At 34.9% G+C, this 14,693-nt stretch overlaps 1 protein-coding gene across 1 annotated transcript; it reads right to left on the reverse strand.

Annotated features, from left to right (window-relative positions):
* Positions 1 to 1,783: 1,783 nt before the first annotated feature.
* Positions 1,784 to 12,017, reverse strand: LOC140044311 (glutamate receptor 2-like). Its single transcript, XM_072088789.1, has 16 exons — positions 12,014 to 12,017; positions 11,759 to 11,920; positions 9,629 to 9,898; positions 9,034 to 9,302; positions 8,704 to 8,871; positions 8,239 to 8,409; positions 7,786 to 7,890; positions 7,351 to 7,488; positions 6,785 to 6,994; positions 6,249 to 6,420; positions 5,667 to 5,845; positions 5,421 to 5,553; positions 5,058 to 5,338; positions 4,695 to 4,833; positions 4,131 to 4,291; positions 1,784 to 3,615 (listed from the first exon to the last, which is right to left on the reverse strand). The coding sequence occupies exons 1-16, from the start codon at positions 12,015 to 12,017 to the stop codon at positions 3,364 to 3,366; spliced, it is 2,814 nt and encodes a 937-aa protein (XP_071944890.1). The 3' UTR covers positions 1,784 to 3,363.
* Positions 12,018 to 14,693: the final 2,676 nt, after the last annotated feature.

A 14,693-nucleotide genomic window follows, 5' to 3' on the forward strand; every position in this document is an offset into this window, starting at 1 on the left:
CCACATGAACTCCGTTGAATCACTTTCTAGGCGTTCCACTCGGTTACAGGTAAATTTGTTATTCACTAGCATCAGGATACCACCACCGCGTTTATCAGTATCTCTATCGCGTCGAAATAAAGTGTAATTAGAAACGGAAAGTTCAGAATCGAGCACGTTGCAGTTTAACCATGTTTCCGTAAGTGCAACAATATCCAAATTGCTCTGAATTAGGTGTGCATTCAGATCTGAGTTGTATACGTCCATTTTATTCTTCAGGCTACGTACGTTTTGATAGTATACCTTAACTGAAGATGTCTGAGTATTACCTGGACCTGGATTCGATTCAACATCGCCACTTAAAAGAATACAGAATGTAACAATCTTCCCTGATAGACCTTTTGCGGTCCCCACAACATTTTAAAATTAAGGCTGTATATTTCCTGATACGCCTGTGTGCTCATTTAAACAAAATTTTTTTATTACTGTATAGCGCTCGAGTTTTAGTTAATGCGTCTTTCTCATAATTTCTTTTACCATATTTTTTTTCCAATGTGGCTATAACTTCTATTGCATCTATTAAGTCTTGGCTACCTAAAAATATAGAGTACATTTATGTTTTTACTGCATTTTGCGTCGATACGTTGCGTCTACGTCCCTGCGTTGCGTTCTAGTGAGAACCAAGCTTTATTAGTCGACTCTGCGCATGTTTATTATGCTATAGTAACCATTTATGTCAAAAACTGGTTACTATAGCACAATTGACATGCGCAGAACCCATTATTCGTCTCTGCGCATGTTTATTATGCATATAATAATAATTGTTCTTCCCATCCTCTTCCCCATCCCTCAACTCTAATTTTATGTACAAAACACAAATTGGGTTTGTTTAAATGAGTTCAAATAAAAAATTTGGACTCATTTTTAAGACAAGGTCTAATTCCCAGGATGCTAATTTTACATAAATCATAGAGTTTTAACATAAAATTAGAGTTGAGGGATGGGGAAGAGGATGGGAAGAACAACTTTTAAATATATTCTCTATCCACTCAGTAACGAAATATTGTTTAAAATGTTTTATAGGCCTATCAATAATATACCACTAAACACAGTAAAACATTTATGATTTATAATACTTTTTTAAAACTGTCCCTGTTATAGTCGATTTAAATAAAATAAATAAAAATTCTAGAAATAAACCGAGATTCATCGAATTTTGCCCTTACGTCGCTAGTAATAATAATTGTTCGTTCCATGTGTTTAAAAATCATGAACATTGTTTGAAATATCAGGTTTGTATCTGTGTATCAGGTTCAATCTTCCCTGATAGACCTTTTGCGGTCCCCACAACATTTTAAAATTAAGGCTGTATATTTCCTGATACGCCTGTGTGCTCATTTAAACAAAATTTTTTTATTACTGTATAGCGCTCGAGTTTTAGTTAATGCGTCTTTCTCATAATTTCTTTTACCATATTTTTTTTCCAATGTGGCTATAACTTCTATTGCATCTATTAAGTCTTGGCTACCTAAAAATATAGAGTACATTTATGTTTTTACTGCATTTTGCGTCGATACGTTGCGTCTACGTCCCTGCGTTGCGTTCTAGTGAGAACCAAGCTTTATTCTGATCAACGTTTCGAACGTTTTTTCTACATAAATAAAGCCAACACTGATGGGATTTCATCTTAATAAAGTTATCAACAACAAAATCTTTCAATTGAAAAAAAACTTTAAATTAGTAATTGTAAATTAGTAATTGTAAAAAGAAGTTTCTTACAAGTGTATATGATTACAATAGCTACGAAAGTCAAATTACAATTTATTTTTATAATATTTGTTAATATTACTTTAACAATTACACATTTCATTCATTTTGTTTAGTATTTATAAATATAAAAGTATTTAGTAAACATATTCTCTAGTTTTACCCAAACTAACTTGTCGAAATACCGTTTACTGTATTCGTATATTTAACCAACTAATTATAAATAATTATAAATGTATATAATACCACCGTCTATAAGATCACGGCGCTTACTCTAGAGTTTCCAATTGTGCTATAGTGAGTGGTAAATAAATGCTCGAAGATGACAAACTATATCATATTTTACGCTTAATTTTGTTATACAACACTATACTATACGGTACTATAAATATTTTATTTTAAATATTATATAACGCCTAAATAAATTCCTGTCATTTGATTGGACGAGTGTGGGTCACATGGCGTGCAATAGTACGCACTATTAAACGATCGTTTAATAGTACTTTTTTTTGTGTACAAAAAAAAATTCTGTTCGCGTCGCCTCGTTGATATTGTTGTGACGTCTTTACTCTTTTGTTGTACGCAATGACTTATTTGCATATTTTACGAGTAATTTGTAACGTTTCATTATTCACCTCATGCCATTATTTGTACCATTACACTCATAAACATTCATAATTTGTATACTATTTTACGATATCAATTATTCTACTGCAGTAACTACATTCTTTAACCTGATTATGCAATTAGCAAACATTTGTTAATAATCATACTGTGTATTGCAGTGATGGACTCATATATTTCTAAACAAATTAGCCTAAATCATACGTTATTCCAGAATAACAAAATAGAATTGATACTAAATTTGATTGTTAGACACAACTCAACAATTTATTTTGCCCTCAACAGGCCTATACAATTTTATGATTAAAAATCAAATATAAAATTATGGCTAAACTAAAAAAAAAAAAAAATGAAATTTAACAAACGCAATGTTACTGAACATTACTGTTGTAGCATAACATGATTTAACCATCATTTGTTTACTAAAGTCTGTAAATGAAATCTTAGTTCCATATTAACTTAAGTACTAGGCAGGTCAAAATGTAACAAGCGTACCATACCGTGCTTATGAACCGTACCATACCGTACTTATGAAGCGTACCATACCGTACTTATGAAGCGTACCATACCGTACTTATTCACATTAATGATGAACAAGTTTACTTGCATTTGCTTAAAGTCATCCCCAAATATGGCAAGTATAACCTCATGAGTGTCAACACTTGGCAAAGGTCAACAGACCACACTACTGTATGTTACTAGGACCTTCGCGTAATCTCATAAAAATCAGCACATTGTGTCCTGGACGCACGCTAAAATCGCACGGAAGAAAGACATCATTCCACTTAACGCTCGCAAAAACATTCCGCCGTAACGGAATACCGCGCAAATTGACGGAATACCGCACAATTCTGTGCAAACTGATTTGTTTCCTTAACGAAAAAACCCTCCAAGTTAATTGCAATTCAGTAACAATGTCCCTTACAGCGCATTCCTTCTACTTGCATAAAATATCCCATATCGTAGAGTACCAAGAATACAACTAGCTCCATTTCAAGCAGTGGTGTCTGCATCATGATGGTTGAAACCGTAGTGGTTGCGTTCTCCATCGTAATCATTGCCAGCGTACACTGGTGTGGTGTTTTTAGGATTGCCATAATCTCTTTTGCCAGATGATGTCTTCATTGGTATATCTTTTGCATAGTCAGCATCGTCATCGTAGTCATCTCTTGTCTTGCAGGATTTGAAAACGTCGTTTTTGGTGATATGTACTCTACGTCGAAGTGCTCCACACGCGGAGATACTCTACAAAAAAACAAAGGTAGTTACAATAGTTACATAATACCAACAGTAGAAGAATATTACATAATTATCATTTAATTGTACCTCTTTTATTCATTGTACACACAACCTAAAAGGAACTACAAATTGATACACACTGTCTTCTAGAATGTCATAAAACGTCTTGAAAACTTACCCAATTTGATGCCCTATAGATTTTAGAATGCTGAAGAAACTGTTGGACATGTTTATGAGCAAACTTGTTTCACCGAACATTTTTAATTTAAAACTGGATTTGTATGCCTAGAATGTACTGACGTCCTTTATAAACCTTTGTGTTTGTCCACATTATAAAACGCCATAGGTCTATTTTAGGCCTACTCTACTCTGCCAAGTTAATGGTTATGAATGTATTTCTCAAGATCAAGGAAAATAGAGAAAAAGTGGAAGAGTTCACACCAGCTCCCAAACTAAAGTATGATTCGCTAACCAGGGTGAATGATGAAGTAATGAACTGAAGTATGGTTATATTTACTTACATTTACACTTGTGCTTCGGCGAGAGTTTCTAGCTTCTTTTAATGACGCCACGATCCAGTCAATAACCAGAAGAACGATTGCGATACCAATTCCAACGAACAGAAAGTAAAACACTCCTAGCATCTGACTTATACCAATCTTACTTGGAGTTGCGTTGCTTGCTGAAATTAACGAGAAGTGTATTCTAAAAGTGTTTGCACTAACAACCCGATTGATGAAGGGAAATGGAAAGATTTAGGAGGAGTTCATGTGGTAACAATCATGGAAAGAGACACGTAAACAAGAGGAGAAAAAGAGTTGGTACGCTTGACTGCTTCAATAATGATAAAAACTGCTATGACCACCTAACTGTAGACCACCTAAGGAAACTAAGCAATTGGTAGACATTATACAGTAGGTGAGGTCTTGAGATTTTCGACCTTATGATCTAGGAACTACTGTAGGAACAAGTCATGTAATTCAGTGTGCACGTTTGGACATGGTTCATCAGTGATGCTGGACTTGCATACACCCGACTCCTTGCGTTTCTAATTGAGGAAATAATATGTGATAGAAAGGACCTACCAGCACCGCCGTCGCATCCACCAGAGAAGTATCTCTTCTGTAATCCGTCCATGAAGTCTGATTGACGAAGCTTCAATATCTCCAAGCTAAATGGTTCCGTGTAAAGTGAGTTACGAGCAAGACCCAACCCGTAACCAATCTATGAATAAACAACATGTCAGTTTTATATAAAAGGTAACAGAATGATAACAATAGTAGGACATAGATTGGACATCTTCCATTGATGAGAAAGCTTATTAGATCTGGTGAAGGAATATTTTTATTCTACTTCTATTAGTTGTTTATTGAACTCTGTCGGCACCAGTCCTGGAAATTTCAAGCACACTTTTCAATATATTTACAAGAAACTTGAAAAGTATTTACTTTTCCAAATAGTCGTCCGACAGTTCGAACGTCGCACGGTTCAACGTTGGCCTCATAGTCAAGAACGGCTGAATCAAATATAAAAGCGTAATTCCCATCGCGGACCGCTTTTATACCTTCCGCTGCTGAGGTCACGTGTGATTGCTGACTATTCATGTAACGAGATGCTCTCTGGAACGGGTCTACTTTGGCGTTTTCGAAGTACGCCTGAGGCTGACTGTCCTCCACTGTGCCATATTTCACTGCAGTCTGTCTTGATAGATCATCTATTGAGTTGATTCCTGTTGAGAAATTGCAACAATACATTACATCTTTGTTATTCCCCAAACAAACTAACCTCCGTGTATTGTCACAAGATATTACCTTCACTAGCCTTTGAAACGGTAAGAAATGCAGCCAAATTGGCCGTGTACGTTGCGATGATGATGGTGACGCCCAGCCACCAGAACGTGGCAACCACACGTCCTGCCAACGACTTTGGATTGTTTTCTGCCCCCTAAAAATAAAGAAATAAAGGTTGGGTCTGTCGGACTATTACCAATGATTGAAAGCAGAATAATTATGTCTTCTTCACAACTTATCAACATTAAAATAACTTATTCTTTATACCTGTTGTACACCTGCCGCGAACGACCACCACATGGCGTTATATAAATTCATACTGTTCCGATCGACGAATTCATCTTTCCTCTTCTCCGGACTTTGTATGTATTCACCGCAATATCCATTGGGGCTGAAGTAGCTGCAACCAGCGACAAGAAATCCAACAAGTACAACAGTTAATATCACTAAAAAAAAGTAAGGATGAGTGAAAATCATGGTTTAATATGACTTCAGCGGCTTGCATGTTGTTTCTCTTTCAGCAAATTTAAACCCGGTAAAAGTTGGTAGAAAAATGAATATGAAATGCAGGGTTATTGCTACTTTACGTCAAATGTTTATGTTGGTTGGTCAAGCAGATCCCTGCGGAAGCCGTGGGTTAGGTGGATGCGGCTCATTGTGAAGCTTTTGATTCGTGAAACATACCAGCAAACATCAACCGAGTAAAAGTTGGTACAGAAATGTATAGTAACTGTGAGCTTATTGTTGCTTTATGTTTCACAGTAAAGTACTGGTAGTCGATTAAGCAGGTCCTTGCAGAAGCAACGATTTCTGTCGATGCGACTAAATAAGCAGCAGCTGAATACTTACCAGCAAGCCACAGATCCATGCTAAAAGGATCAAGAAATGCAAATAGTCCACTTTCCTTCTTAGATTTGCTCATTAGTATCGTCAGTCCCAAATCAAGATAAGGCTTTGTAAAATCTATCACTTGCTCTCGTTCATAGCTGATAGTAAACGGTGCAACAGCTACGTCAGCGTTCTGTTAAGTGAAACAAATTTATGATAAACCTAAAGCTAAAAAAGTCTTAGCAAAGTCAGTAATTTTGTGATCAGTGATTCTAGGTCATGAAAATGACCGGTGTACAGGTATATTGATCGAAACGTCGAGAAACTGAACCAAAGGCAATATTTCTATACACTTTTGTTCTTAGATAACGAAGTCGATTCCATGAGATAAAAAGAACTGGTGCTTTGGTAAATGAGTTTCAGTTTTTCACTTAAGCACTTCCTAACTATTTTAAGCAAAAAGAAGTCTTTTATTTACGTCAAAAAAGGGCCAATTTAAATGCTTATAATTGTATTAAAACAATAGAGTTTAAATCTGTTCTGCCCTTTAAACTTACCCCCTCCAAAAGCTGCTTAACCATACCGTTCCATTCGTTGGTAAACGGATCAATATTACCATAAGAACCATCTGGAACTACCTCAATGACGTATTCAAATTTCATGTTCTTTTTTAGTTCGTTGAGTAGGTCAATGCAATAGCCATAAAAGCGGTCGCTCGAGTTTGGGTTAATGTTCGGACCTTCTAACTCCATTACAAAGGGCTTTTCCTACTTGAGATAAAATATAAAATAATTAAGTGATAATGATAATACCCAATTTACGGTACATTAAATAAAACATTACAGACAGTTATAATTAGGAGCGAATATAATTAATTAAAGACAGTTTTGATTAGAAAAGGTGTTTCTTCAATCATAAAGCTCTGTCTACACTATCAAACTTTATGTTACAACAAAATGTGATGTGCCCATATATGGACATAATGATGTCATATCACTACTATACTAGTATTTGGAAATATCTGTACTATATGGGGACATCACAATTTTTTTGTCACATAAAGTTTGATAGTGTAGACAGGACTTTAGTATTACTATTTACACGGATCATAGATAGTACTCACCAAAATAGTAGTAATACTAAGAGTAATGTTTGTGAGATCATTTGAGCTGTCCTTTGGCAAATCGGCAGATCTTCCCATAAAGCTGATTTCTTGGTCATCAAAAAACGTATAGTTGTCATCTGAATACCATTCTCCTATCTAAAAGATTTGATCACGTTTAATTTGTCTCCCAATATCTCTTTAATCTGGTGGCATTTTGTGATTTAGTGACATTTTACGATTTGGTGACATTTTACGATTCGATGACATTTTGCGATTTGGTAACATGGAGATATGTGACATTTTGAGATTGGATGGTATTTTGAGATTCAATGGAATTTCAGTAAATGGGCAAATAATATTCTGCCTTGACAACACACTCATTATAGTTGATACAATGAGGTTGATGTAACCAATCCAAAGAAAGTAATTGCGTAATATAAGATGACGATATACCTTTTTGAACCCAGTTGAGTGCATATTAACGATATCGTATCCTCCAATATCAGGGGTTCGGTATTTGTCAAACGCTATCATGTTCATAACACCAGGACCAGAGGTCTGTAGAATCAAAATGTTTATGTAATATTTATTCATAAATACTTTCCCATCCTAACCTTTTTACTATGTTGTTTATTTTCTTTTACAGTGGTTTATACTTTCTGTTCTTTCTGATTCTGTTCTGAATATTATTCAAATAAATAACATTATTTTATTTAAACATCAACTGCACTATAAAGCCATGTTCAGTTTGTTTTTTAATTTCCTTCTCTCTATCACCGATACTCTCTTGAACTTTGACCCCATCTTGTGAATACCACTTTATGAATTGGAATTATTTATTTGGATGTAACTTTCCACCTCACATTGAATATACAGATAATCCTGAATATAGCTTCATGTACTTACATTACTAATATATTCCATTAGCAATTCTCCAGATTCCCATGGTTCAACATCTTCCATTGAGCATAGTCTGTTTGGAAATTGCCTCAGTTCGATTTTGTTGCCAGCATTGACAAAATCGTTAAGACCGTAGGCTAACGCAATCACAGCATCGTAGAGCAACATTCCATCCACCTACAAAGTGAACATTATTAAGGACTTTCTAAAATTTGAGTAGACATATACTCTGTGGAAAATCTGAGCAGCCGTCCATATGTAAGAAATCAAATCAGAGAAAAGCAATGCTTTTTTTTATTTATGCAAATGATTAATAACGGGACTATCATTACCAGACCTCAGACCTGGATGCAATGTTCACAATGGGCAAGGCACAAGGTTTTTTTTTTGGTTTGGTAATTCGTTTCGCACGACGTCTAGTGACAGTCAGTGCTGGTGACGTGAAAGTTTATGTGTATAAAACTTGCTTACTGGATAATCTAAAGTACAATTAGGCAGAGTGTTATCGACTTCTAAAACAGTTGACCAATCTTCAGAAAACTTCTCGTATAACTCGCCTTCAGATATCGTAGGTCGTGTTCCAATCAAGCCAATCAGGTGAGCTCCTGGCTTGTCACATGTTTCATCAAATAGAAGATTCTGTAATGAAACAATTTGGAAGCGAGGATCTTTGAGTTAGCAGTAGGTGTAAAGCGCCGAGGCTCTGAGAACACACAATAAATTGACACTTTTCCAAACATAACTTACGATAACCTGTCACGATAGATGATACACGATCTGAACAACAACAAAAACACTTACGTCTGTTGTGATACCATCTGTAACTAGCCACACCCATCCTCTTTGGGTCATGCCTTTGTTCTTAGCCTCAGCCAATACAATTCTTGCATGTTCTGCTAGGCAACTAAGGAGGATTATTCTAGCCCCTTTGCTCCTTATTGATCGTAATTGACTGTCAGCGTCTACGGTTTCTGTGTATGTGTCCTGCGGAGCGTAAAACTGCTCATGCGCTACTATCTTCCAGTTTCGTTGAATTGCAATTTTCACAAATTCTCGAACTGAATTTATTCCTTGGAAAAAAAATGTTTAGTTCAGGATTAGCAAGGATAACTGTGTTTATAAAACCAGTTTAGTTACTCGTGTTGATAACTAAGTGTGAACGTGCCCGTATTATGACCATTGTGCAGACTTAAGCTTGGTTCCCACAACGACCCAACGCAAGGATGTAACGCAAAGTGATTTGACCAATCACAAGCGATGGATTATTCGAACAGTGGCAATTCGCTTGCGTTGGGCGTACGTCCTTGCGTTGCGTCTCTAGTGGGAACCACGTTTTAGATGATAGTATCAACAACATTGTTATTGAAGATAGGAATGGATAATTTACATAAATTACCATAATCACTCGATGACGTCAGAATTGCTAACTTCTCCCAGCCAAAGTGATTCATAATGTCAGCCAGTGCTCTGCTCTGAACGTTATCTGGAGGTAGCATCTTTAGAAGATACTTGTACGATGAGGTCGTCGTTGAAAACGTAGGATCCGTAGCCATTGGGGCAATCATGGGTATGTGTACGCCCTCACAGATTGGATAGACAGCCTTTACTGGAGTTGAACTCATCGGTCCTATTATTGCACCAACCTTTTTCGTGAAAATTTCACATACTGCAAAAGGGTAAAAAGGGTCAAAATATTGGATTTTTAATTATATTGAGTTAACATGCGCAGAAAACAATGTGATTCTGCGCATGTTAATTATTAAAAAGTGTCGAAATTTGGCAATTAAACAATATTTTGGCCATTTTTCGAAAATGTACAGAGATTTTTTCAAAAATGGCCAAAATATCCACTTTATAAAATTCAATAAAAAATTTGCAATAATATTGACATATGCACATATATTGCGTCATTATCACCTTATAGGGTCATATAACCAGTTATGTCAAAAAATAAAAGGATCGAAATTTGATAATTTTTCGAAAATTTCTCTGTACTACTGTATAGGACAGGGATTTAAAAAAAAAATATGGCCAAAATATTGACGTTATAAAATTCAATTATTTTGCAATAATATTGACATATATGCACATATATTGCGTTATTATCACCTTATAGGGTCATAGTAACCAGTTATGTAAAAAAATAAAAGGATCGAAATTTGGTCATTTTTCGAAAATTTCTCTGTACTAGGCCTATAGGACCGGGATTTTTTCCAAAAAATTCCAATATATCGACTTTTAATTCAATTATTATGCAATAATATTGACATATATGCACATATATTGCGTTATCACCACCTTATAGGGTCATAGTAAGCAGGTTTGTGAAAAAATAAAAGGGTCAACATTTTGTCATTTTCCGAAAATTGCCAAAATATCTTTTTCGAAAACTTTTTTGTCCATATTTCAAAAAAATCCATGTACTACAGTAGAGGGATTTAAAAAAAAAACTAAATTGCGACCCTTAATTTTATTTTTCAACATAACATAACTATGGCCCTATAAGATAATGATAACGCAATATAATGATTATAGCAGAATTATCGCTTAATTGAATTTAAACTTGATATTTTTGGAAAAAACATTTCTGTACTATGGCTAAATTACAAATGAGCAACTCTCATTTACACAAATCATATCTTCAACATATATCTCTCGATATAGGCCCAATTAGACTTGCCCCAAGTCTGTATTCATTGTCTTTTTTTTTATTTATTTGTTTATTTTTACCGCGATTTTTGTTTAAAATTGCCCCAGGTAGTATATGTATGAAACGCCATGTGCCAAAATATTTATCTTTTTACTAATATGGACAAAACTCCGTCTGGAACCCAGACTAAGGCCCAATCTATACAGAAGTAGATGCACTCTCTGGGTCACTTATTGACCTAGCGAACGGATACCATCAGCTTTTAAACTTACCCATGACATCTTCGATCAATTCGTAATCTAATTTCTCAATTGGTATTTTAATATGACCACGTTACCACCGACAGCGCCACCTGTCGTCTATAGGTTTCAATTTGTTATTTTGATTCCGGGAACCATAGCGAATATTATTCATTATAAATAAAGTACGCGCAAATACGTCACATGAAGCCATATTGAGTAATAAGACAACCATCTGACCTACTTTAATTAGCATTTGTCAACATTATTATTTATTTTGTTATATCAACTTTTGAACGTTGACAACAAGTATTGGGTGGATTACTCTGGTAACAACTGAACAATCTCGTTAAATATATTGCCTTTAATCAAGGAAGAGTGAAATTAATCCACTCTTTCCTGCTTTAATCAACACGCTACGCGTCGGTACAACGATATGGATAAACGGTACTAAAGCTCGGTTTGTATTTGTGGGGTATCAGTATTAGGCCTATAGTACGAAAAAACAGTCTAACCTGAAATATTTACGCTTACAAATATTAACAGATACAGTTGAAAATAGACAATTAGGCCTACACACACAAAAAAATCGTTTTAAAACGATAAATTTGAAATAAAAATATATTCAAAAACTTACAATTTTGAATATTGCCAAAAGCATCTAAACTGGAATGGGTGTACATTTGATGAGGAACCATTCTATACCCAGGTAAAATATCCGGATCTAAATTAACTTTTGAAAACGCCAACTCTACTGCTCGTAGTTGAAGAGGTGGATTTTCCTGCGTTAATAGAACCCCTGTATTGAAAAATAAAACAGTCACTGGTAAAGTTTTACAAGTTTGCTGTGTGGACACAAGCTATAGTTTAAAATATATTTACCGACATCTACGCATATTTTAGTTTAAAAATTCGATAAAACTCAGAGTTTAACAAGAAAAGATTTCTAAACTTTGCTAGTGTAGTCGACCAGTTGAAAAACTTTGGCAAACTGCAGAAAACAAGTTTGTAGTTAAGTTTAGTTTGCAAACTCCGGCGAGTTTGTAAAGGAAACAAAGTTTGTAAGTGTGGACGAGTTGATAAACTTTGGAAAATTGCAAAGAAAAACATGTTTACAGAAATTTACACTAGGATTAGTTTGGAAATTCGAGTTTGTTCAGAATTTATTTCTAAAGTTTGTTAGTATAGACCAAACTTTGGCAAACTGCAAAAAACAAGTTTGTAGAAAGTTGACACTAGCGAACTTTAGTTTGCAAACTTCGAGCTTCTCAAGAAATTGTTTTCAAAGTTTGCTAGTGTAGACCAGTTAACAAACAAAAAATAAATATAGGCCTAATTATATTTTATTATTTCGCAACATTATTTTTTTTTTTTTTAAGTTTGCAAAGTCCAAGCTTAGAAAGAAGCATGTTCCAAAGTTTTCCAAAGCGTAGATCTCGTCAAACTGCAGCAACGATAGTTTGCAGCAGAAGTTAGGGTATGTTCCTTCTTGAAGCTTGGTTCCCACTAGAACGTAACGCAAGGACGTAAACGCAACACAAGCGTTTTAGCCAATGACAAGCGAAGTTATAGACAGTTAGCAATCACAAGCGAATAAGCCATCGCTTGTGATTGGTCAATACACTTGCGTTGCGTTACGTTCTTGTGTTGCGTCGCTAGTGGGAACCACGCTTGACAAAATGAAGCAATAATATCAATAATGTAATACGAGAGATATGGAGATAATGGCAGTGACAATAGAGTAGATAGGCAAGAAACAGTGACAAAACCCCGAATTTAAACCATAGCAAAGATAATTTTCTGGTGAATTATGTTCGTGTTCGTGTACATGTTATAAAATTATTATTGTTTAAATAGTTTACATAACTATACGTACATGCACCCCTTCAAGTGAGTAAACTATCGTACACTCAACAAACGTGTGAACATAATGCGACACGCGCCACTCACGTGGTGTTAATTCACTCCCTGGTGTGAACTGGTGCCTATCAGTGCAGTTACAATTTTCTTTGATAATAATTCACAATAAATTAGTAGGAATTCATGTGTAGAGAAATAGCGATGCTATAGGAAATAAATAGTTAAGATATCCACCAGAATAACATTTTTAATAATATTGTAATGTTTCTAAGCAGATTATCACGGGATCTATAGGATTAAATCGAGGGATAAGTAATTAAGACTAATTCAGGACAACATTTTCTGATGACAGGAGAAATATTATAACGACGTTTTATCCGCATGAATTTCTTTTAAATATTTAATAAGTTTCATTTTTTAGGACCGATTTTGGCAGTACGGATTGAATCTTTCTTTTTTCAGCTTCTCCATGATATACCGTATGGAAAGAGATGGTGTTGTTGAATTACATCGCTCAATGTATCTAGTTCTCTAATGAGTTAGTACTGGCAGATATATCCAGCAAAGATGTGAAAACAAAACCTATATCCCGAATGACGTGATACAAGTTACCCGCGTAGTAAAATGTCGCACATTGGATGTACGATACTTCACCAAGAGAAGGGGGTCGAGCAGGTGAAAGTAACGTTATATTTGTCGATTATGCGCGTCTTATTAATAATAATAACTGTCTTATTCATGTTGAATATTTCAATAAGAAATCTCAGCTTTCGATGCATAAAAGTGGGCGTATGTATTTTAACTGCGTGAGTGTATGTTAAATACGTGCAAAACGTGAGAAACTTTTTTATGAAACTATGCGAGAACTTGCGCTACAGAATACTTTATACCACGCTTTTTGATATTGCTAACTAAATTTGTATAGACACAAAATACTCAAAATAGTTATTAAGCAAGGGCCTATATAATCCTAATAATTAACAGTAAAATATAGAAAAATACAGTAATGTGTTTAATTCAAAAAAATACTGTACAAAATCTTTGTTCCTTTAGAGGCTTAGACCTCGTAAGGTTTTTGGTTTTCGGTTTTCATTATTAAATATCTTCATATATATCTAAAAAGAAACTAATTAGATAAATAAGTAGGCAAAATATACTTATTGTCCATGTTTAAATAAAATAAATGATAAAATGAAAAAAAAAATTGTGTACTCACCAATTGTAATATTTTTATCCTCCGACTTGATGACAAAAGGAAGAAAAATCAAAGACAAAAGTATTGATATCTCCATAATGTATTGTAGTACGTAGATGAAAATGCTTTCTCGTTTGATGTCTCTTCTTCAATGGTAGGAGACGAACCCAACATTCTTCTTCACACTTCCAAGGTCAAATGCGCAGACACAATGACGTCACTGAATAAACAGTATAGTTAGTTGTTGCAAAGCTTCATTCACAGGAATTGTTCCGTCTCACGAAACGGTGCGGTTCGATTCTTTATGAACGTTTTAATCTAGCCTGGGTGCAGTACAAATTTTGCGGGAAAAAAGTATAGGAACATTTTTTTCTTTTTTTTCTGATAGAGTATACCATATAGAATGTCAGAAAAAAAATCCCCATCCCAGGGTCTTGGGGAAAATTTGTTATGGCACTTTTAAATTTTGGCCTATATAACACACAAATTCCTATTAACACACACAAATACCTATATA

This window comes from Antedon mediterranea, chromosome 3 (assembly GCF_964355755.1).
Source record: "Antedon mediterranea chromosome 3, ecAntMedi1.1, whole genome shotgun sequence".
Taxonomy (NCBI): domain Eukaryota; kingdom Metazoa; phylum Echinodermata; class Crinoidea; order Comatulida; family Antedonidae; genus Antedon; species Antedon mediterranea.

What these genes read in the sequence shown, in the direction of transcription:
- LOC140044311 (XM_072088789.1), bottom strand. An exon ending in ACTCAACTGGGTTCAAAAAG is followed by an intron (nt 7,489 to 7,785) that starts GTATATCGTCAT and finishes CAAATCTTTTAG; the next exon opens with ATAGGAGAATGGTATTCAGA. An exon ending in TGGATGCGACGGCGGTGCTG is followed by an intron (nt 4,292 to 4,694) that starts GTAGGTCCTTTC and finishes CGTTAATTTCAG; the next exon opens with CAAGCAACGCAACTCCAAGT.